This window comes from Aedes albopictus, chromosome 2 (assembly GCF_035046485.1).
Source record: "Aedes albopictus strain Foshan chromosome 2, AalbF5, whole genome shotgun sequence".
Classification (NCBI taxonomy): domain Eukaryota; kingdom Metazoa; phylum Arthropoda; class Insecta; order Diptera; family Culicidae; genus Aedes; species Aedes albopictus.
Genome location: NC_085137.1, coordinates 483,524,749 through 483,548,963, shown reverse-complemented (window position 1 = coordinate 483,548,963; position 24,215 = coordinate 483,524,749). Strand labels below are relative to the sequence as shown.

General features: G+C 39.8%; 1 protein-coding gene across 1 annotated transcript; it reads right to left on the bottom strand.

Moving 5' to 3' along the window:
- On the bottom strand, positions 1-24,215 carry LOC109399285 (tyrosine-protein kinase Src64B). The gene is made up of 4 exons (XM_062854135.1): positions 22,837-24,215; positions 10,723-10,936; positions 10,411-10,664; positions 1-4,022 (listed from the first exon to the last, which is right to left on the bottom strand). The coding sequence occupies exons 1-4, from the start codon at positions 23,066-23,068 to the stop codon at positions 3,100-3,102; spliced, it is 1,623 nt and encodes a 540-aa protein (XP_062710119.1). The 5' UTR covers positions 23,069-24,215; the 3' UTR covers positions 1-3,099.

Genomic DNA, 24,215 nt, shown 5'->3' with positions numbered 1-24,215 from the left:
TTTTTTTTTCAAAGATTTCCTTTCATTTTTATTGTTTTTGTATTCATCATACAACAAACCACTAAACATAGAATTGGTTTTTGTTTCTTTTCCTCACAACACAACCCACTCTTGCCCGATAATTGTCCGGTTACTGTATTGTTTTCATGTATGTGTGTCTCAGTCTGTGTCTGTGTCTGTGTGTGAATGTCAGTTTTCCTTGTTGTCCGCGTGTTTCCAACTCCGTCGAGAGAAAGAGAGGGAATCAGTGAGGGTCTGAGGGTCTGGTGTTTGGTGCGAGTCTGTTTGATGTTTATGTGTGTGTGTGTGTGTGTGTGTGTGTGTGTGTGTGTGTGTGTGTGTGTGTGTGTGTGTGTGTGTGTGTGTGCGCTCGCGCGTATGTGTGAGTGTCATTTTCATCTTATTACGAGTAGCTTATGATTACTGTTTTGTTTTTTTTCTTGCTTAATGTGCTGTTTAACTTCACTTGTTTTCAGTTTCTATTTATCCGTTCACTGTTTGTTTTCTTAGTAGTTTAGCGTTTACTTACTCCTTACTCACTAGGATTCGCATTCGTTCACGCCTTCCAACGACCATTCTTCAGTTTTTTTATAGTCTGCTTCTGAGGGATATTCTTCACATGGATGTTTTATGGGAGTATGCGTGAGTTTTGCATGTTTTGAGCTCTGTCAAAAACGGGTTTTGAAAAATGTTCTGTCCTTTTCCGTTGAGTTGTGTCGTTTTTGTTTGTTGTGTATATAAAATTCAGCAGATATTTCAGCTATAATAGTAAAAATCGGATTTCTCGCCACTAGCGTGGGAGGGAAACTCGGTTAAAAATTTGTTGTTAGAGCGTTGTTTTCCATGGTTTGGTTTACTGTGGTAGGTAATGCGTGAAAATTTATGTCTTGTTTTAAAACCTTTTTTTCGCTACTGTTTGTTTGTGTGAAAATGCATTTGTGTAGTTTTGAAATTTGAAGTATTGTATATTGTTTATTGGCAATTGTCTTTATTTCCCTATCATTGTTGTTCATCTGGACAGAAATAATGTTTACCTTTATTCTTTAGTTAGTTTCGCATCCATTCCTATCCTCGTCTTTTTCTTTTGCTTCTTGGGATAAAGATATTCAATAGAGAGAAAGAGTTAGTAAAAGGTGTGATTCCTGTTTGGTTGCTAATAAAATTATAGCATGTCATTTTCTTTAGTTTGCGCTATGATGACTCAAACCGAGATGTAACGGGTAATAGATTAAATTCTACAGTTTGTATGTTCAGTAAATTAATTTATATAAATATAAATAGTCATAAAAGAGTGTTCAGTTTACTAGCGCCCACTTAACGAATCCAGTTTTTATTCGTTTTTTAATGCATACTCGTAGCTTCATATATAATGCTTCGCTTCAATTTCGCTCGCATGTTTCCATTTAGTGATAGTGCAGTGGCTGATTTTATGTTTGCTTAATTTTCAGAAGCATATGTGCTATACATTTTACAGCTTACACACATATGTAGTTTGTCTCAACAAGATCTGGCTAAGCTTAGCATCTTTATCCTTCCGTCTCACGACCGTCTGAAATAGTGTTTTGTTTCAGTGTACTGTTTTATTTCTTGGTTGTCCGATCAAAATATAATTTTGAACTATCGAAATTAGTAACAACTTCTTTAAACTGAAACGGAGTAGTGTGTGATAGATACATGAGTTCACGGGAAAAATGGCAGTTTTCATACATGTTCGTTTTAGTTTTCGTTTTTCCAATGCATAGATATTTTCACTACTGTATGAACTACTATCCGCATCCAATAGGTAATGGAAATGTTTATGGTAATTGGACTAAATAGATGAGAGCGAGTCATATTTTTATCTTATCCTGGATGCTTTTTCACGTGGTTTGTGGTGGACACTAATGATAAAGAAATTATATTACAAAAGATTTTTTTCACACATTTTTCTCAGATTGACGACTAGTTTAGCTTTTAGTACATGGGTAATTTACACAGGTTGCTTGGCGTCTCAAAAATCTATTGAAAAAGATAGAGCCATTGAGCGGTGATTCAAACTTTTGATGCTAAAACTCAGCTAGCCCTAACATCGAAAAATTAAATTCATCGACTGGTTTATATTCTCTGGATTCCAGCTTCTTTGTGCTGACTACACCTCATATCCATTAGATGCTTCACGAGATTGCAGAAGCGGATCGAGATCATCGCACATTAAATTTCTCGGAAGCGGATTGGGATGACCGCACAATAAGTTGTAAAAAAGCGAATCGGGATGACCGTGCGATGAGTTAACTCATTGCGCAGTCATCCCGAATCGAGGCGGACCGAAATGACCGTGCAATGTGTTTTTAGAAGCGAATCGGGATGATCGCGTAATAAGTTGATTGCAAATGAAATGAGTTAACCGCACAATAGATTGTTTGAAAGCGGATCGGGATGACCGTGTAATAAGTTGCATAAAAGCGATTCGGATTGACAAATTATATTGACTTGAAAGAATTTTGAAATGCATTCAATAAAGAAGTTGGGGGCATACAATCACTGTACTGTCCCGTGGGCTCCATATCCTAAACATGACCAAGTACAGATCCTATCGGCAGAAATCTGTAATGCCGCACCCAGTGTAAACGATCCCACCATAACACCCTCCCGTGATGTACTCCAACGGTGCACATATTCCAATTCACTCTGCCATGTGCGTGTCGCAGTTGTTGCGTCTTTGTTGATTTCCCATTTTAACAGAACTATGTCGCTCATGGCAGTAACTGTTTTTTTATGCGTCTCTTCCAAATCTAGTATTTTCAGCCGTTTAAATAAAACAAAAACCTGGCTTCTTTTCGATCATTTCATTTTTTTTGCAACATTTTACGTTTACATACGATTAGCCTTCTAGCGGTGTGTCAATGTGTGGGTGTGTTTCAGTGTATCTGTGTTTGTGCATTCGCGCTTCACAATGCAATTACTCAAAGGTATGAATACAAATTCTAACGTTCTTCTAGTAGCGATTAGAGAGGAGGACGACGATCTACCCGAAAGAACGACAAAACCCAAACTTGCTCTAAAAGTATTAACCGAAAAGATCGCTCAGACTCATTCTCACTTAAGACCCTATTCCCCGCATTAGTCTTGCACCTCTCGATAGGGCACCTCCGAGGTGACGGTGAAGTTCTGGAAGTAGTGATTCAAGAACTCGAACGTCGGGCGCTTCTCCGGTATGGCATCCCAGCACTTGAGCATCAGGCTGTAGATGTCATCCGGCAGGTGATGATTCGTTGGCTTTGGCATTCGGTAGCCCCGCTCGATCTGCTCGATGACCTCGCGGCTGTGCATTCCCGGATAGGGCACCTGACCGTAGGTGAACAGCTCCATCAGTAGAATGCCGTAGGACCACACGTCCGATTTGATCGAGAATTTGCCGTACACTATCGCCTCCGGAGCGGTCCACTTGACCGGGAATCGAGATCCTTGCTTCGGACAGTACTCATCGTCCGCTATCACCCGCGCCAGTCCAAAATCACAGATCTTCGCCACGTTGTTCTCCCCTATCAGTACATTCCGGGCCGCCAGGTCCCTATGTATCAACTGTTTCAGTTCCAGATACTCCATACCGGAGGCCACCTGGGCGGCAATGTAGATAAGGTCTTCAAACTGTAGGAACTGCCCGTCACCCGTTCGCAAATAATCCAGCAGGCTACCCTTGGACATGTACTCTTGGACGATGTAGATCGGTTCCTCCTTGGAACAGACCGCGTACAACGCGACTAACCTACTGTGACGGAATTTCTTCATGATAGCTGCCTCCTGCAGGAAAGCCTGCGTGGACATCGTGCCCTCTCGGAGGGTCTTCACGGCCACCTCGATGTTGTTGCGCCACTTGCCGTAGTACACCTCGCCGAAGTTGCCGTGACCCAGCTTGCGGATCAGCTGGATCTCGTTCCGGTTGATTTCCCACTTGTCGCGCAGCTCCGGGCCCAGGTCCCACACCTGTGGCTGCGGCTTTGGACATGGACTAGACAGCACGTGGCACAAGCCGAGGGCATTCTCTGCAAAATGGAAAAGGAATAATTCAGTAATGGATAACAGCAAAATTCTCGAATATAACAGTCTATTTCGATTGTCATTGAACTTTCACTCGAGCTATGGGAAACTTAGTTTTAAGCATTTTTCTTGTGCGAGCCAGAAATTTCCATCAATCACATTACCGTTGATAGAGAATTATAGTCTTGGATATACCGAAAAGCTTCGATCACTTGGTTCTTAGTACGACCGGTCAATGAGTTGTTTGAAGCGGATCTGAAAGACCACGTATGAGTTATTTGAAAGCGTGTCGGGATGACCGCATAATGAATTATTTATTTGAAAGCAGTTCGTTGGTGACCGCACAATGAGTTGTCGGAAGCGTATTGCCATGCCTGTGCAATATTTTTTTTAAGCGGATCGGAAAGACCGTCCAATGAGTTGTTTGCGCAATAGATTGTAAAATAGAAAATGCTACAGATTATTCTTGATCGTCAACGAACTTTCATTGAAGCAAACTGGTTTTGAGTATTTGGAGTATTTTAATAATTTGGGGTTGTCCAATATTTTTTTTTTCAATAATAAATAAAACGTAAATTATACGGTTTTGTACAATTTTGCCTAGCTCTTAATTCCATACTTCTGTTTGCTGTTCTCTATGATTCATAAATCAGATCGGAGGTGGACAGGCTTTCGTTTGAAATTCTTGAAAATCGAAAGTAGTCGAGGGTTTCGATTACCATATTGGTAAAATCCAGGATATCCAACAGGGAAAGATGCACCTTGCGGTTTTTTTTTTAAGACACTACACCGTCTTCGGCCAGAGGCCGCACAGACTGAACATAACTAACATTAGACAACGGACAACACATGAAACACCCAGTGGCCCAGTGGAGAATTTTCCGTTTGACGAAAAGTTTTCCCCGACTGGAGCGGGAATCGAACCCACACTCCGAGGCTTACGAGACACCTAAACGGTTTTAAGGGTTTCCTAGTGATCACAAAAACTTATCGAGATATTCTTGACGGATTGACGTTTCCACAATATTGATGTTCTCTGCGTGATGAACAAGCAGTCGTCGATCTTTTACATTGAACTTTTTCATTCAATATTGTTTCAGCTTCAAATTCAATCGGTGATCTTTGTGAAAATACGCAGGTTGTTTACAGATATCGTCACTAACAGAATCTTGACTCCGTCGATGAAATTTTCGTAACACGATGTCCCATATCTCGTTCCATATGCGGCAAGTACAACGCTAAGAGATCGTACAGCGCCCTATGGAGTCTTCACACCTTTCCATTCTTATGCTTAAGCCTTTCCAGTTTAACCATGTGGGTTGCTCTGTAAATAGACAGTGACCACATCAAGGTTAACTGCACTGCCAACGCCATGAAGTTTCGAATAGTATTGCGTATCATGCACACTACGTTACTTTTTCTCTTTTCTCACTCGTTCTCCTTAATATTAAATCGATCCGATCGAAATCATGAACATGGTAGCACTTGGTATCTCCACAGTATCCAACAAATCTAGCGTTCGATTTAAATAGGTCATAAGGTTGCTGTGATTCGAGCTATTCAAATCGAACGCCAGAAATATACCTTTTATGATCTCCGAATCGATTGTCTTTGGAACATCGTCTTCGGTTCTCTTTCCGTCTTGACATTCTGTAGGATCTTTGCACATTTTCTGAATCAGACGTTGGCTTAGTGTACAAGAAGTTCCCATAATAAACGAAGTAAGAGGTAGATATATGTCCTGTTATTAGCCGTGTAAGCTATAAACCTATGATCATGGGCTCAGGCAATTCCATCAGAAATTGCGCTACCCGCCAGCCGTCATCCATCTTGAATCTAATCGTCGATAACTTCTGGCTAATGCTTCACGTAACGTTCAATGCTTGAACAGTTCACTAGCCAAATAGAAGTGAGTTTGAGGAGGAGTCTTATTTTCTGGGTCAAGCCAAAGTCATGAAAAGCTTTAACCAACTTCTTTTCTTCCAAAGCTTCAGATGCATCAGCCACATCCTTAACCAGGCTTCAGTTTTAGCTTTCCAAACTAATGGCAAATTAATGCCAGCATCTAATTATCGAAGGTAACGTTTCAGCTATATTTACAAATCAGGATCATTCGCATCCCTTGAACTTTTCAATGGCCGGAACCTAGGAGAAATCTTAGTAGGAAATATCCCAGAAGGAATCCCGGGTGGAATCCTTGTAGGTATTTCTAGAGTAATCTCAGAAGGCATATTTGGACGAATCCCGGAAAAGAAATCCCTATAAAGATTCCGAGAGGACCATCTGGAAACAATCCTTAAGGTCTGAGGTCAAGCTCGTTCTTCTTCTTCTTTATGGCTCTACGTCACCACTGGGACTTGGCCTGCCTCGCTTCAACTTAGTGTTCTTTTGAGCATTTCAACAGTTATTAATTGAAGGGCTCTCCACCTCTCTCCACTATGCCCAGGGAGTCGAGAAAATTTTCCCGACTGGAACGGGAATCGAACCCGCCGTCTCCGGATTGGCGATCCATAGCCTTAACCACTAGGCTATCTGGAGACCCAAGCTCGTCCGTTAAAACATGAAATTACCACGTGCTGTCATTGAAAAATCACGATCTAGCTCCCTAGGAGAGGCAGTTTTCTCCGGGAATTCCTCTAGAAGTTCTTCCAGGAATTTCTCTAGGAGATCTTCCGGGATTTTTTCTAGGAGTTCCTCCAAAAAAAATCTTCAAGGAGAACCTCCGGGAATTTCTTTACGAGTAATTTCGTGCAATTTTTAGGAGTTACTCCGAGATTTCCACGAAGAGTTCGTCCAAAAATTTGTCTAAGAGTTCCTCTTGTATGAGTTCCAGTGGGACTTTTTCTAGGAGTTCCTCCAGAAATTCCTCGAGGAGTTCACTTGGTTAATCATTTAGGTTGTTCTCCGTGAATTCCTTCAGAAGGAGATTTTTCTCTCCTAAAATTCATCTAAGAGTTCCTCCAAGAATTTCTCTGGAATTTCCTCCAGGAATTTCTCTGGGATTTCCTCCGAGAATTCTTCGAGGAATTCCTCCCGGAATTTCTACAGGAGTTTCTCCTTAAATTCCTCATGGAGTTTCATCCGAGCGTTTTTTAGGGGAATTTCTCCAAAAATTCCTCTTGAAGTTCCTCCAGGTTCTTGGAGTTCCTGCGGACGTTTAAGCTGTCCTCCGGGATTTTTTTAGGAGTTCCAATGGGATTTTTTTTCTATGAGTTTCTCCGGGAATTGCATCAAAAGTTCCTCCGAGGAATTCCTCAGGGAATTCCTCTAGGAGTTTCTCCACAAATTTCTCTACGAGTTCCTCCGGATATTGCTCTAGTAGTTTCAATGATATTTTTTTTCCAGGAGTTTCTTCAGGAATTCCTCGAACGATTCTCCCGAAAATTCCTCTGGGAATTCCTCTAGAAATTCCTGTAGGAGTTCATTTGGGTATTTTATAAGGTGTTCTTTCAAGAAATCCTAAAGTAGTTCCTCCGGGAATTTCTTCGGAAGTTTTCTTCCAGAAAAATGTCGTAAGATCTTTTGGAGGGATTCTTGAAGTAACACCTAAAGTAATTACGGTAGCTCCATGTGGAATTTCACGAATTCCTGGAGAAACTCCTATAGAGAAATTTCCGGTGGAATACCTAGGGGAATCACGAAGGAAATCCTATGGGAATTCTCGGAGGAACTCCATTAAAAAATCCTGGAGGAACTCCTACAGGGATTCTTGGACAAAGACTTAGAGGAATTTACGAATGAACGTCAATAGGAATTCCCAAAGAAACCCCTAGAGACATTCTTGTAGGAACTCCTAGAGGATTTACGGAGAAACTCTTAGAAGAATTCCCGGAGGATATCCTGGAAGACTTCTTGGAAAAACTCCTTGACGAACTCCTAGGGAACTCTTAGAAGAATTCCGTGAGAAACTTTTGTAAGACTTCCAGGGAAAACTCCTAGTAAAATTTGTGGAGGAAACTCCCGGTATTCTCAGAGGTACTTCTGAATTATTGGAAGAATTCATTGAGCAACTATCGGAAGAACTCCTAGAGGAATTAACGCATGAACTCCTTGAGGAATTCTCGGAAACGCTTTTAAAGACAATTCCGGGAGGAGCTCCAGCAGGAATTATTGGAGAATGTCTCAGAGGATATTCCAAAGGAACTTCTAGAGGAATTATTGTTGGAACTTCTAGAAGAATTTTTGAAACAACTCTTTGAGAAATTCCTAGGAGATTCACGGAGGGACTCTTAGAAAAATTTCCGGAGAAACAGGAAATTTTTTTTGTAAAATTATTTCAAGAAATTATTGGTATTTCCAGAGGTTCTTTTGAATTTCTTTCAGATCTTATAGAGCAACTATCGGAAGAACTCCTAGAGAAATATCTAGAAAAATCAAGAAAGCTCATAAAGTCTCCAACAATTGAAATTTCCAAATAATCATAGAAAGTCGAGAAACAATCTCAACGTCTTTAGAAATCCTCGAACAAAATTAGTCAAGTCAAATAATTATTCACGAGAATTCTCAAGTTGCCAAAAAAATTAAATATCCTCATAAACTCTTCAACAACCCTTGAGGAAGTTCAGTAGACCAGATTTCTCGAGTATTCAAAAAATATATAAAGAAATACTTCAAATGTCTACAAGAAATTTTGAACAAGCTCAGTGAATTCAAAAGTTGTCTTTGTCAAATTTCCCTTCAAATATCTGAACACATATTTTGTTTGCTCTTGACCACGGTTTTCAAATTTGGAATATCCTAAAATTGTGAAATTTTCAAAGAACGTTCGGACCAGCCAAGGGCTGAAAGTCTCTTAAATAAAGACAAATCTATCAAAAGAACGTTTAATGATACCACTAGAATAATCGCACGTGAAGAAATTACGATATTCGGCTTCATATTCGAGAAATTGTATATAAATTCCATGAGAAATTGTTGGAGGGATCCCGAAGGTATGTATCTTCGAGTAATTTCAGAGTGAATATTTGGAGGATTTCCTGCAGGGAAGCCAAAACTAACCTTTTGAGGAATCTTGGACAGAATTTCGGTTAGAATGCCGCCAATAATTGCTTAAGTAAAGAATGAGGAATCCCGTGAGAAAAACTGGGAATAATTTGCGGGTGTAATCTTGGAAAAAATGTGGGAAAAATATTTGAAAGAAACTTTGGTACAATCTCTGAAGGGATTCAACACGAATCCCGGAGATATTTCATGATGAAATTCTGAAGGAATCCCAGAAGGACTATCCTGAGAAGCATTTCGGATAAATCTAGGAAAGGATTTCAATTAAAATCCTTGAAGGAATATGACATGCTTTTGACCATGATAATTTTCATTTTTTTTCCATCTTCCTTTTCCACTCTTTTTACCCCATCATCTCTACTTCATACTCTGATAGACGGGCTACCGCTTTTGATTCGTATGCAGAAGGTATCAATCCCTGGCCCGTTCCATCCCTCCTACTTTGTGTCTTTCTATATACAGAAGCGGGTTGAAGAAGCCATTTCCCTCCCTTTCAACTTTCACAGCACAGTATCCATCTATCATATAACGCCTACGAACAATCAAGCAATCAAGCGAACTGTGCCGCATTATATACAGAGTAATAAATACACTAATCTATCACACGCAGAAAAAAAAAATATGGTAAAATCAAAAATATTTTAGGTAAATTCAAATAAATTGTCAATTTATTCAGGCAACAAAAATAAAACTGTTTGGGGCAAATCGAACGTCACATTTGAAGCGAATGCAATCTATGTTTGAAACAAACATGCATCTTCTGACAGGTTATGTTAGAAACAAATGTAAAATTTTTTGTTTTTTTTTGCGGCAGGTCGGCGGAAACATTTGTTTTCCCATTAAATTTCATTTTCTCCGCTGAAAAAAACCACCCCCCACGTGGCATTTCCAATGCCAACACCATGTAGATAACATACACTCCCGAAAACAACGGGATTTCCCACTGGAAGCACTGGAAGCATTGAACGTGTCCATGTAAAAAAAAAATCTGGGAGGAAGTCCTGAAGGAACCCAGGCGAAAAACTAGGTCAAACTATGGAAGAGCGGGAAGAATTTTGAAGAGAATACGTGAAAGAAACTCGGTCAAAATCTCTGAATCCCGGAGAAATTTTATGAAGGAATCCTAAATAGAATCCCAGGAGCAGTACATGAAAGGGAACCCGAAGAAAGTTCTGGAAATAATCCCCTTTCATCGTAATATAACGAGTTAGAATGAAAAACTTCCATTGGGTAACAACGGTATGACTTCGGAATTAATCTTAAATATTTGAAGACTACTTAAGTTTGACAAACATTAGAACAGTGTTCTCGTCAGTGGCAATCAAGATAAGAATGTGACGCTAATCAGCTGAATAATATTGCAAAACATACTGCAAATTATGCCAAACTTACTTGAATACGCCAGCACCAGCGCCGGCAGCGAGGGGAAGGTCTGATTCGTTGCGATGTAGTAGCCACCGTTGTCCAACGGTTTGATTTTGTAGTGCTTCACGTGGTAGCCTCTGCTTTCCTCCCAGTCCTTGACCGAGAGCGAGAACCCGTTCGGGTTGTGCTCGGACGGTCGCACCAGGAAGGTACCCCGCGGGTTCTCCGCCGCCAGGAGCAGCTTGTCCGCCTCCTTCCGCGATACGTTCTCGAAGAACCAGCTGGAGGTGAAGAAAAAAGGTTATTTAAGTTTCACGGACAAGATTCAAGAATACTCACTCTTCACTGTTGACGCTCCGGTCCTCGGCCACAAAGTTCCACGGAATGAGTCCCTCCTGGCGGGTCTTCAGGTGCACCACGCGCCACCAGTCCGATTCGGTGTCGTCCAGCACTTCCATTCGGTCGCCTTTGACGAAGCTGACGTCGGTTTCCTCGCGGGCATTGTAGTTGTACAGGGCCACCACTATCCGTCGGGTGTTCAAACCGGGGTGTACTGATGTGAATGGGCGAAAAAAGAGGCAAAAATCAATACCTACGCTACATAGGGTTACCATATTTGTCATACATGAAAAGAGTAGGTACATTTAAGATTTCTGATAATAAAGTACAAAAGAGTACGGTAATCCAAGGTGATATTAATTTTTCTCAAGTGGTTTTTGTTTACAATTAAAAGTTGCATTTAGGGTTATGACAAGAATTGCTTCAAAAGTTTTGAATGTGATTCAAAAATCTTTAATTTTATACTAAACATTAGAAATCGTGTATTTTTGGAGTTTTATATTAGGAAATCTGTAAACCATGACTATCTGTAATCAATGACACTTAAAGGTAGGTCATTTTTTAGGGGAGAAAACACTGCTCTTAAAAAATTAATTTGATAAAAGAATTTTTTTGATACAAACTTTGTGTATTAAACACAGTGCGGGCTATGCGGTTTCAAAACTCACTTTGTTTTTAAAAATTACCTGCCTTTAAGAGCTGATTGCTGGCAAAACATTTCAAAAGGCACCTGAAAAACAAACGCCCTCTTTGTTCACTCTCTCTTTCGTATTTTAATCATTTTTGCATTTGAAACGAGTTGTGAAACTGTAAATTGCACTTTACTGAAGGACTTATGATTTTTTTTTCGTTAGAATCGATCATTTTACTGAAATATTTCATCTGGAAAATGTATATTTGTAAAAAAAGAGTACAATTGGAACTATTTTACAAAAAAGAATAGTACGCCTAATTTTTTGCTGAAAAAGAGTACATGTACTCTTAAAAGAGTACGTCTGGTAACCCTAACGCTACAGCAACCAGAACCAGGGTATTTAGGCTGATGGGAGGAGAAACCGTAGTTGTTGTTGCGGTGAATTCCATTGTCTACCCGCGGCGGTGGTTATGAGCGGCTCTGTGGGATACCGTGGTGGGATTGGGATGGAAACAATTTATAGATTGAATTAAATGGACCGAACAGAGGAGATTCCATTTTCCTGGTGGAATAGTTGGCTTTTGAACGTTAATCTAATAGAAACGGTCTGATCGTATTTGGGGAAACACGAATAGATGCGTTGGTTATTCTGTATTCGCCGAGTAGTATTGAGATCATCTTAGTGCATTCTTGTTCTTCTTTTTCTCGGCATAATGCCCCCATTTGGATAATGTCTAATTCTCAGGGTTGTGTTCTACTTGTAATCACTTCCACAGTTAATAAATATCAATCAGATTCGCATTTTTTCAAAACTGAAAAAGCACTTTTTATTCAGAATTATCAACAAACATCAGGTATACCTGATACCCGATGCAGTTAATCATCAATATTAAGTCGTAAACGTCCAAGGTGTCTCATAATTTGAATCTTCAAATAAATTTGTAATACTAATAGCCATGTTCCAATAAAATAAACATGATTTCACGGAAAAAATGGAAGTTTATGGCTCCCACTCTTATTTTATCAAATGAAAACTTTTTTATTCAGTAAAACAATGCTATCTGGGGTCGGCTCCCGGTTGGTCACACTTGGAAGTAATTCTCGCAGAAATCCTGGGAATATCCGGGGAGGAATCCACTCTCAGGAAAAATTCCATCAGAACTCTTAGGATGAATATCGGAAGGAATCATGGGGTGAATCCCTCGAAAGAAATGTTAGAGAAATTCCGATGAAATTTCTAAAAGAACCTGGGGAAGAATGTTTGAAAGAACCACGACAGAAATTCTTGAAGATATCTTCGTGGCAATCCCTGCAAGAATCTCAAGGAAAGTCCCTTAGAGAATCCCTGATGTTTTTTTTTTATTTTTTCACAAATCTAGGAAGAAACCTCAAGAGGAATCTGTGGAGGAACCCCGAAAGAATTGTCGGAGTCATCATTGAGAGAATCTCAGAAGAATTCTCTGAAAAAACATTGGTGGGAATCCCTCGAAACTTTAGCTTACCGGAGGAAAAAAGGAAACTCTGGGAGAATTCCGAAATATTCTTCCATGGGTGAATTCTTGAAGGATTCTCTGGAAAAATGTCTGAAAGCGCATCTAGCGTGTAACTACTTATTTGTTAAAAGTAAGTCACAACGACTTCTGCGCAACTGTTACCTGCGCTGCCGTGACTATTCTATAACATGTGTGTTGCTCGGAAGAATCCATGGAGAACTTAATGTAAACATTCCTGATGAAATACCTGAGTAATTTCCTGAAGAAATCCTAGGATAAGCCCTTAAACAATCGTTGGAGGAAACCCTTGAGGAATTCCTGGGGGAATTTCTGAAGGAGTCTCTTGACAATTTTTGAAAAAAATCTCTTAAGAACTTTTTGAAGGAACACCCTCAAAAGATGCTTGGAAAAACTCCTGAAAAATCAACGAATAACTTCTTGAAGGATTTCTTGAAAAAAAAAAGAATATCAGGATATATTCTTGAAAAAATTGAAGGACATACATATTTCTGAAGGAATTCCCTTGCAGGAGCTTGAAGTACAGGGTGCGGCAGGAAAAAATGCGAAAAGTTCAAGGCACCATTACACGCTAAATATGGGATATATATGACTATTTTTTCATGACAGTGTATCAGTCAATGTCTATATTCTAGCACTGAAAAATAAAAATGAACATATTTGATGTTTAACATGTGATAATGTAGGCCTAATTAGCGGATATCAATAAACTGCGCGCCCAATGGTCATTAAACAAAATGACTATAACAGTAACAAAATTAGCTCAAATTCGATGAACAACCAGACCACACTGATCCAGAGCCATGTAGTTTCACATAGCAGATGAAATAAGTACATATATTTGATGATATTGTAGAGAAAATCAAAAATTTTGTTTTATCAGATGCGAAATTTAGCGACCTGTGCGATTTTCTGCGGTTTGAAAATTCCGGTTGTCTTCATCTTCAGGCGCCGCCCTGTAAAGGTTAGTGACCAAAATGGGAATTTTTTTTAATTAACTTTTCAGAAAACTAGCCTATTATAGATCATGGAACGTTGAAACATAGATTGGTTAATGTCAAATGGACGAAAATGAGGTTTGAAGTTGAAAAACACTTTCGCATTTTTTCCTGCCGCATACTGTAATTCATTATTGTGAAAGGATTCCTGGGTGACTTCTTGCAGAATTGACTGGATTAAGTATGCATCTCTCTTTTTTTCGTTCTAAACCAGGGGGATAATCTGTTCAATAGTTACCCGAACAGAAGCTCCAGGTAGTGTGGGGTTAAGGATCGTCTTCTACAAAAAAAAAAATAAAATTGTTGACAGTTAAAGTTAGATAAAACATTTGACCGAAAGCGTTAATATTTATGTAAGTAATCAGACAAATTTTGTAAAGACAACTTTGTTTAAAGCCAAGTATTAATTACAGTTTCCCCCTGAGGAAGACACTATCCCCGTGTCGAAACATCGGGTGAATAATAAAACTCGTTTTTTGAACCCTAAGACTGCGTAGCCGTTAATCTATAGTCAAGATTACAGTCCATTCCCAACAGCAATAAAATAAAAAAGTGAAAGCCAGGACTACTGTTTCCTCGACCCACTAAACAACATTACCGTGGTCGCCAAACCCTTCGTCTCTCCGGAACCACCAAGAAGGCATTCCTTAAGAGAGGGGCTATGCTTCCGAGAGAGACTGAATGTATCCCTCTAAAATTATTTTACAGAAGTCTAATACAAATCGTTGGAGAAATTTCTCTAGAAAACCTTGATGTAATTCAAAAAATCTTCAGGTTAACCTGGAGAAAATCCTTGGTGCATCCCTGGAAAAGATAATAGGAGGATTTATGAAATTTTTAAAGGAAATTTTAATTTTTGAAGAAATCTCGAGAGGAATTTCTGAAGGAATCACTAGAGGAATTCCTGGAGCAATCCCTGGAAGAATTCCTGCAGTATCCCTTGAAGGAATTCCTAGAGAAATACCTGGAGGAATGCCTGGAGGAGCTTCTGAACAAATTCATGGCGGAAACCCTGGAGGAATTCTTGGGGAAATCCCTAGAGGAATGCTTGGAGAAATCTCTGGAGGAATTTCCGAAGGTATACCTGGAGGAATCTCTAGCGGAATTCTGTGAGGAATTCCTGGATGAATGTCTGGAAAATTTCTGGAGGAATGCCTAGAGGAATTTCTACATGAATTTCTAAAGGAATGCCTGGAGGAATTCTTAGAAGAATATTTAGAGGAGTCCCTGGAGAAATCCTAAGCGAAATCCCTAGAGGAACCCTTGGTGGAATTCCTGGAGGGAAAGTTCTTGGATAAATTTCTGGAAAAATCTTTCGAAAAACTACTGGCGGAAATCCTTGGAGGAATTCCAGAAGGAAGCACTGGAGGAATCCCAGGAGGAATACCTGTAAGAATTTCTTGAGAAATTGCTGGAGGAAATCCTGGAGGAATCCCTGATGCAATTCCTGGAGCAATCTCTGAAGGCACTTCTAGAGGAATGCCTGGAGGAATTCGTGAAGGAATGCATGGAGTAATTCCTGGATAGAAGTATGGAACAATTTCTGGAGGGATTCCTATCTGAATTCCCTGGAGGAATCCTAGCCATTTCTGAAGGAATTCCTGTAGGAATTTGTGCAGTAATTTCTAAAGAAATGCTTGAAGGTATTTCTGGAGGTAATCCTGGAGAAATTGCTGAATGAAATCCCGGGGAATGCCTGGAGGAATGTAGGTATTCCTCTAGGAGTGCATGAAGGAAATCCCTTGGAAAATTCTTGGACGAATCCCTGGAGGAATTCGTGAAAGAATATTTGGAGGAATCCTTAGTAGAATCTCTAGAAAAATTTCTTGATGATTTCCTAGAGAAGTTTCTGGATGAATCCCAAGAAGAATTCCTGAAGAAATCCAAGGAGGAATTCCTGAGGGAATCCCAAGAGGAATTTCTGTAGAAATCCCAGGAAGTACTGAAGAAATCGCGAAAAAAAAATTCTTGATGAAATCCTGCAGGAATCCTAACAAGAGTTCGTGAATCGCTGTAGCAGCTCCTGAAGAAACCCCAGGAGGACTCCCGGAAACAATCCCAAGAGGAATCCCTAAGGGAATCTTTAAACAATTCCTGGAGGAAGTCCTGGATTGATTTGGAACCTGGATCGATTTTGAACCCCATGAGGAATTCCAGAAGAGCTTTCCTCCAGCTGTGTTCTACAAGCGTGTTTTTTTTCATGATGCGTGTACTCAGTACAGCCGATCTCGGGTTAACAAATTCCGGGAATAATTTCTGAAGGAATTCCTGGAAAAAAAAACATTGGAAGGGATCCATGTCTGCAGTAATTTCTGGACGAACTGTTTAAGAAATCCTTACTTTAATAATTAGATTTTTTCCAGAAGAAATTATTGGAACAAATTCTAGCAAATTCCTTCAAGTAAAGGAATATATGGAGAAATCCCTGAAGAAAATCTGCAGAAATACAGGGGGTGGCCAAAATGTTTGGGATAGGCAACTTTTTTCACCCACAAAAAAAATCAACATGCTGTAACTTTTCATAAAGTGCATCAAAAAATCTCAAATTTTGATTGTTTATCAACCTGTTATATGTGCATCATTGGGACAAATTTGGGCTCGATTGAATAGTTTTTCGCGAAGTTAGAACTGTTCGGGTAAAACACTATTTTTTAGACAACTCATTTTTGAGCTGTTATATCTCGGAAACCAGTGAACTGAATTGAATAATTTTTTTAACGTTTATCAACAATATATTGATACTTAATACAACGTTATAAAACGTAATATTTTCTCACGGCGAATTAAGTTATACCGGGTTGAAATTTTTACCCATATTGAGAAAAATATGTCAAATTTACAATACCACACAAAAAATACTAAATGTGTTCTTCCTTTAATCTAAATTGGCGCTCATATATCTGATTAAAGAAAACTTGAGAACAGAAGTGGAAAATCTTTGGACATCAACACTAAAATTTATTGACATTGACGTAAAAAAATTACATTTTTTCGAGAAAAATCCAAAAAGTGCCAATCCATGATAACTTTTTTCGACGTTCAAAAAGTATCTATGTTTTAATAGTTTGTGAAGCATTCGTATATTGTTAGTGTACGTTCAAAATTTCATTCAATTCGGTTCACTGGTTTCCGAGATATGACAGCTCAAAAATGAGTTGTCTAAAAAATAGTGTTTTACCCGAACGGTTCTAACTTTGTGAAAGATTAATCAATCGAGCCCAAATTTCCCAAGTAACAATTCAAAATCATTAATAAACATGCCAGTTGATTAAATGTGCTACAAAGGCGCCGACAGTTGTACAAGAGTAAATGTTGAACAAAATGGCAAATAAATGTTTCATGCAGTGAAAACTGCACATTTATAAAACATATTTCTGCTCATTGAATACCCAATGGTACAAAAGTTGAAACACAGTTGCTTAGGTGTTCACATCATCTGTCTAATAGTGCTCTAATAAAGATAGAATATAAGCTGCTTCTGACGTATTAGAAGCCGTTATTCCACATATGATCATCAATCGAACAAGTAGCTTATTTAAAGTTTAACAACTTTTGCTTGATCATTTTATTCAAGCACACTGATATAGCTTAACAACAAGTTGCTACCATTTTTCTTCAATACAAATGTTACACTTTTATTCAAGTAACGTTGATTAGCAGTGGTACTGTATCACTTAATTATCGTTGTTCGCCCTGCCCCTTTTTATAAACACGATTGCTGATTAGGAGCCTAAGAAAAGCATCCGCGGCTACAAGCTTGAAGATCAAACAAACTTCTTGCAGCAGCTCAAAATATTCACTTTTCACAAAATATTTAATATTCTAACTCACCTTTTACACTACCCGCTCCAACAACAGCAAAATCAGCAACAAAAACACCAGAAAATGCAGCTGAGGTGGATCCTGGGCGGCTCCTCTGTTTGGTATTGGTACCCACTTTGGTGGCACCGGTCAAACCGGGCTCAGCTTCCTTATGTTCATATTTTATAGCTGCTTGGAGATATACACAAGCGTTACACATTCTTCTTCCGACACAGAACAGAAGCGGTGAAAATAAAACATAGTTCACTTGTTTAGGCGTTCAAATTAATCAAAAGTTCGAAGAGATACCAATCTCACAACACAACACCGTGAATTACTGATGGACTAGCAAAATAATTAGCATGCATGCCTTATGATTAAACGTTGCGGTTACAATTATTCCATCATTGATCAGCTTCAATGTTTATGTTTATAATTAGTTGAATAAAATATTTAAGCAATATTTAAGCAGCATATGTATTCGACTCAGGGATTGAATATTTATATACTGCTGAAATTTGCCGATTCATGTAATTCGGATTGAAGCAGAGCGGGTGCAGGCGAGTGTGAACCCAAAGGTCCAGAGTTCGAGTCTTTCCATTGATGTGATTTGGCACATAAAATGTAATAAAATAAAGATGTTGGGGGTATATAATCAGAGAGAAATATTCCAGATTCAATACAAATGCAGAAATATAGAAAGTTAAATCATTTTTGCTATTTTATTATTACAATGATATTGAAGAAACGTTTAAGAATCGTTTTTGTAGCGATTGTTAAACCATATCTATTAATAGAAATAAATTTCGTGAGTTGTGTCACGGCCCCAGCATGTTTTGATTGTATTATGGTGGAATAAATATCGAAGAAAGCTTGTTATTATGCACTATGCCGCTAATGCACAATAATGGTTTCTAAAACCCTTCTTAAATGATTGAACAAATTGCGTCATACAACATTGTTTAATAAACGTTGAAGAAAAGTTTATGATGTTTGTGTAAATTGCTGATGGTTCTAACGTTGAACAAGAGTTTCACAACCTATGAACGATCATTGGATAAACATTCATTCAATCGTGCTTATATAACGGTTGATGTTGTATAGATTCTCATTTTTGGGCGAACAAGAGTTGAAGAACAGTTTTATTTCAGAATTATTCAAATATAATACGACTTGCAGCTTAATAACGTTGCTTTGAGAAACATTTCTTAAAGCAAACATTGTTTCTTGGGTTGTACCAATGATGCACATATAATAGGTTGAAAAACAGTCAAAATTTGAGATTTTTTGATGCACTCTATGAAAAGTTATATCATGTTGAACTTTTTTGTGAGAGAAAAAAAGTTGCCTATCCCAAACATTTTGGCCATCCCCTGTACCTACAAAGATGTCTGGTGAAATTCCTATGAGAGTTCTTGGAGAAATTCATGGAAAAAAAAGCATTGAAACAATCACTGGAGGATGCTCTAAAGATATCCCAGGAGAAATTCTCTGAGGAATAATGTCTGATGAAATCCTTAGAGTCCCTCACGACCCCCTCTGGAAACGCCCATGGTTATATCTGAAATACGAATGGCGGAAGGAACCCCGGAAGATATCCCTAATGAAATCCCGGGAGGACTTAATGAAGGAATCGTGGAAGTAATTTCTGACGGGATTCGGGAAGGAATCTACGAAGGAAACCGGAACAAATCCTTGATAAAATCCTTAAACGAATCTTGGAGTAACCCTTGAAAGAATCTCAACGGGAATCCCTTTGGATATGCTGGAGGAATCCTTGAAAGAATGCCGGGAGAGACTCTGAGAGAATCCCGTAGGAATCACTGAAAGAATCTAAGCAGTAAGGCATGCCTGAAGGAATCCAGGGAAAAGTCTCTGAAGCAATACACGGAGAAATCTCTAAAGGAATCCCAGGAGGAATCTCTGAAAGAATCTGTGGAGGAATCATTGAAAAAAATCCTAGGAGAACCCCTAAGGAATATCGGGATGAACTCCTGAAGAGCCCCGGAGCCATTTCTAAAGTCAGATCTAAAAAAATCCAGCTAGAATCCCCAAATGAAATGGGAGGAATGCCTACAAGAATGCAAAAAGAAATCTCTGGATGAATTAATGAAAGAATCATGGAAGAATCCCTATAAAAATATTTGAATGAATATTTGTAGGAATCGCCGAAGAAAAGCTGAGAGAAATCAATAAAGAAAAACGCAAAATGAAGGAGTTGTGGGAAGAATTGTTAAAGAAATCCGCGAGGGAAGCTCGAAAGAAATCCCTGGAGGAATTCCGGTAGAGAACCCAGGAAATCCCTAGGGGAATTTCTGATGGAATCTTTGGAATAATCTTTGAAGAATCCGAAAGCAATCCCTATAGGAATCATGGGAATAATCAATCAATGATGGAATTCCGGGAGGAATTCGTAATGGAATTTCCGAAAAAATAAATCCTGGGAGAATTCTTGACGAATCCTAGGAGAATTCTCTAAAGGGAACCCAGGAACGACCAATGGACCCTGAGAGAATCTCCACAGAAATCCGGATGGAATCGCGGAAGGAATCCCAGGAGAAATGGAGAAGAAATCCCTGAACTAATCCCAGCAGAAATGCCTGATTCCGGGAGACATTTTTAAAGAAAAAGACATTAAAAAAAAAGAAAATCCGGGCATCTGGTGAAAAATCAATGAAAGAATCCTGGCTAGAATTCCTGGGAGAATTCCGGAAGGAATCCCCCAAGAAATTCAGGGAGGAATCCCTGAAAGAATCCGGGGAGACATTTCTGGAAAACGCTTATCCGTGAAGTATCCTGAGTGTAATTCTTGAATAACACAGGATTCACCGAAGGATTTTCAAAAGAACTCCCGAAGGAATTCCAGGAGGAATTCTGGAAGGATCTCCAGAAGGAATCTCCGAAAGATTTCCAGGTGAAATCCTCGAATGATTTTCAAGAGAAATCTTCGTAGGAATACTAGTAGAAATCCCTGAAAGAATTTCAGAAGAAATCCGCGAAAAAAATCCAGGATGAATTCCCAAAGGAATTCCAGGAAGAACCCCCGAAGGAATTCCTGGGTGAATCCCTGAAAGATTTCATGGAGCAGTCTCCGAAGGACTTCAAGGAGGAATCTCCGAAGGGTTTCCAGAAGGAATCCATGAAGAAATTCCAGGAGGAAACCTTGAAAGATTTTCAGAAGAATCTCCAGGACGAATCCCCGATTGATTCACAGGGTGAATTTAGGAAGGATTTTCAGGAGGTATCTCCTAAGTATTTCCAGGAATCCTTGAAGGATTTTCCAGAGGAATTTCCGAAGGAACTTTAGGAGAAATCCCTTAATAAATTCCAGGAAGAATCCTCAAAAAAATTCCTGGACAAATCCTTGTAGGATTTCCCAGAGGAATCCCGAAGGATTTCCAGGCGTAATCCCCGAAAAAAAATCCAGAAGGAATCCCCGAAAGGAAAGGAGAAATCTCAGAAAGAATTTCTGGGGGAATTCTGGAATGGAAACCTGGAGGATTCTCTGTAAAAAATCCTGGAGGAATTCTTGCTGGAACTCCATGAGATATGTTTGATTATAGTCCTAAAGAAATTCTTGAAGAAACTCCTAGAAGAAACCCTGAAGAAACTCCTGGAGGAGTCTTAAAAGGTATTTCTGAACTAATCCCTGAAATAATTTCTGAAGAAATCCCTGAAGAAATTTCAGAGGAATTCCTAAATTCTCCAGGATTGATCTTTGGATCACCCTGGAAGGAAATTCTGGAAATCTCTGAAATCTCTGAAGAACCTGAAACACCTGGAGAAATTTCTGAAGGAACTTCTGGACTTATCCCTGTAGAAACTCCTGCAGGAATTCCTGAACGAACGTCTGGAGGAACTCCTAGACTAATCTCTAAAGCATCTCCGGTAGGAATTTCCTGAAAGAACTTCTGGAGGAATACCTGACGGACCTCCTGTTGGAAAAGCTGAGGGAACTTATGAAGGAATTTCTGATAAAACACCTCGAGGCATTCCAGAATCCTCCCGAAACTACTGGGAAGTTCCCTAACGGAACTTCTGGTGCAATCCTTGAAAGAAGTACTATACTGCAGGAATCCTCGAAGGAGCTCCCGAATCAATCCTTGGGGAAACTTCTGTAGAAATACCTGAATAAATTTCTAGTGAATTCCCTAAAAGAACTCCTGAAATAATCTTTGAAAAATCTCGATAAATCATCCCGAAGAAATTTCAAGAGGTTTAAAGAAAAATGAAGAAAGTGCACCGCGATGCACAGTCTGAAAACCCCTGTATTAGATGATCAATGTTACCCCAAATCATAAAATCAAAAATTAGATTTAAAAACCTATTTTATCATCTCTAAAAGTTTCGGAATACAGTTCAAAGTAGCTTAACACGTACTAAAAACGCCTGTACTTACGTATATGGCGACCGTGACTTAAGCAGAGGAAACACAAAACGAAATCGTTCAAGCTATCGGCATAAGTCATTCCTTTGAGCAATACCATTTAAAAACCGTCGTCGCTTCTCGTTTAGCTTGATTTGAATCACGCATATACAACAAACGTGATGCAAGAATATTTTCCAGGAAACCCAAAGCATTCACGCCCCTATCGCGGTGTTATTGATGGAAATGTCTATAGAGGCTTTCACTCCCTGATAAGAGACAACTCGTCTGCTACCGCTAAATATGTAAACACAATTGGCACTCTCGTACCCCTTGCCCGGCATATCAGTAGAATGGGTGTTGTGTACTCAATACGAAAGCTGGATGCTAGTCCGGCGACAAACGGCACGCATCTTCCGATAAGGCCGCGGAACGTGATTGACACTCGCGCCAATAATTATCGATATCACGAACGTATAGTGGGCAAACATATTCTGAAATATGCAATTCTCAAAAGCTACTGATTTGAAACGAAAGGTCTTGTCTAGAAAGGAATAAGAAAGATACAAAGTAGGAGAAAAGGGATGGGCCTGGGATGGAGCCTAGGATCTTCTGGATATCAACATCCTATTTTTTGTTCATATCACGAAAATTGATTATTTTAGCTCTGGATTTTGTCCACCGTGCCACGCCACGCCGCCACAATCCCACCACAGCCGTGTCCTACATGATGATAGCAATTTAGGGGTAACAGGAATTGTAACGCCCAAATACCCATTGCATTGTTGTCGGTGTGGTACTTACACTGTGTCGTCCTCGGTCGGATGATGTCAACTCCCCCCTTGGGGATTCCCTTGATGAGCTGCCCTCGATTGGGGTCGGGCGTGTAGCGCGAGTCCAGCGACCCACCGCCTCCGTTGCTGTGCTTCGGGCCGGACATGTTGGAGGTGAAGGAATTTTCGCCCTTTTTGTACCCACCCGGGTAGCTCAGGGCCAACTCCTGGTCCTGCCGTTTGCTGCAGCATTTGTTACCCATTTCTTTTTTGCTAGGTTACACTTATCGACTACTGTATAGATTACTGCCTAGGGTACGGGGGTTGTTTGTGCACCTTACGCCTAAATGTATGCACTAGTTTGTCACGTTACGCCTAAATGTATACCACTACTGTTCACACGTTTTTTTGGTTTCAATTTCGGACAGAAAAACAGTCTGAAAAGGGGAAATGCTGCTGTGGCTTGTTGAGGCACACCGTGGGCTTCTAGGTTGTCCTTCTCCTGTTCAAAAGAAGATCCGTCTACGCTCGTGGGGGATCGGATATGTGCGTTCCGTTCCTAACCGGTCTTTGGTTTTCTACAAAAAGGGTAAATTCTACTTTTTGTCGATCTTTCTAAATCTTGATACGCTCTTTCTCGCTCGGTTTTGCTTAGAATTTAGACTTCAGATTATCTTGGCACGAATTAAATGCTGTCGTTGCGGTGTTTACGAAATTGGAGGTCTAGCCCTAGGATGGTGTCGTGGTGGCAGGTGCAGCGGAAGTTGAGGGTGATGGTGACGATGTCGACGGCGTGAATGAGATCGATGACAAAACATTCATCTGATAAGGAAACCGACGGAAACCCCCTTTTTCTGTCTTATTAGCTCGGCACTTTGTAAGGATTAATTAATTTGCATACTTCTTCATTTGCTACTGTATCCTTCGGTACTGAAAAAGGAGGTCGATGGAGGATTACTTTGGGTTCTCCGAAGTACAAGGCAGAGTGAAATCGACCGACTAGGGAGAGTGAAGATAGGACCGTAACTTCACTTACAAGTAGTTTCCACTTCCGCAGCTGCTACTTCCGCACTTCCACAGCCAGAAAAAATGGCACACAGCTCGTCTGAAACTTTTCCTGCCCTGAAGGCAAATTTCCTTTTCGGTGAAAGCGGTGGAAAATCAACGTGTCCGCCGCCGCTTACTAGTGTTGCTGGTCGGCCGGTTGTTTGCTGGTCTGCTGCTGACGCCGGTGCTGGTGATGATGATGGTGCTGGCGACAATGGCAGCCAAAACAACGCAAATCTATTCTCAAGAGGTTGTTTTCAACTGCCATTTTTGCCCGGAGGATACGTTTTTATTCTCGTTCCAAGGATTCGGCACCGCCGTGGCCGTGTGCAATGATCTGGAAAGGAAAGAGAAGAGAAGGGT

Bases quoted from the DNA above. Each gene is read 5' to 3' on its own strand.
- LOC109399285 (XM_062854135.1), bottom strand. From the start codon at position 23,068: ATGGGTAACAAATGCTGCAGCAAACGGCAGGACCAGGAGTTGGCCCTG. The intron at 10,665-10,722 runs GTGAGTATTCTT...CTTCACCTCCAG, and splicing joins CGGAGCGTCAACAGTGAAGA to CTGGTTCTTCGAGAACGTAT. The intron at 4,023-10,410 runs GTAAGTTTGGCA...TCCATTTTGCAG, and splicing joins GCTGGTGCTGGCGTATTCAA to AGAATGCCCTCGGCTTGTGC.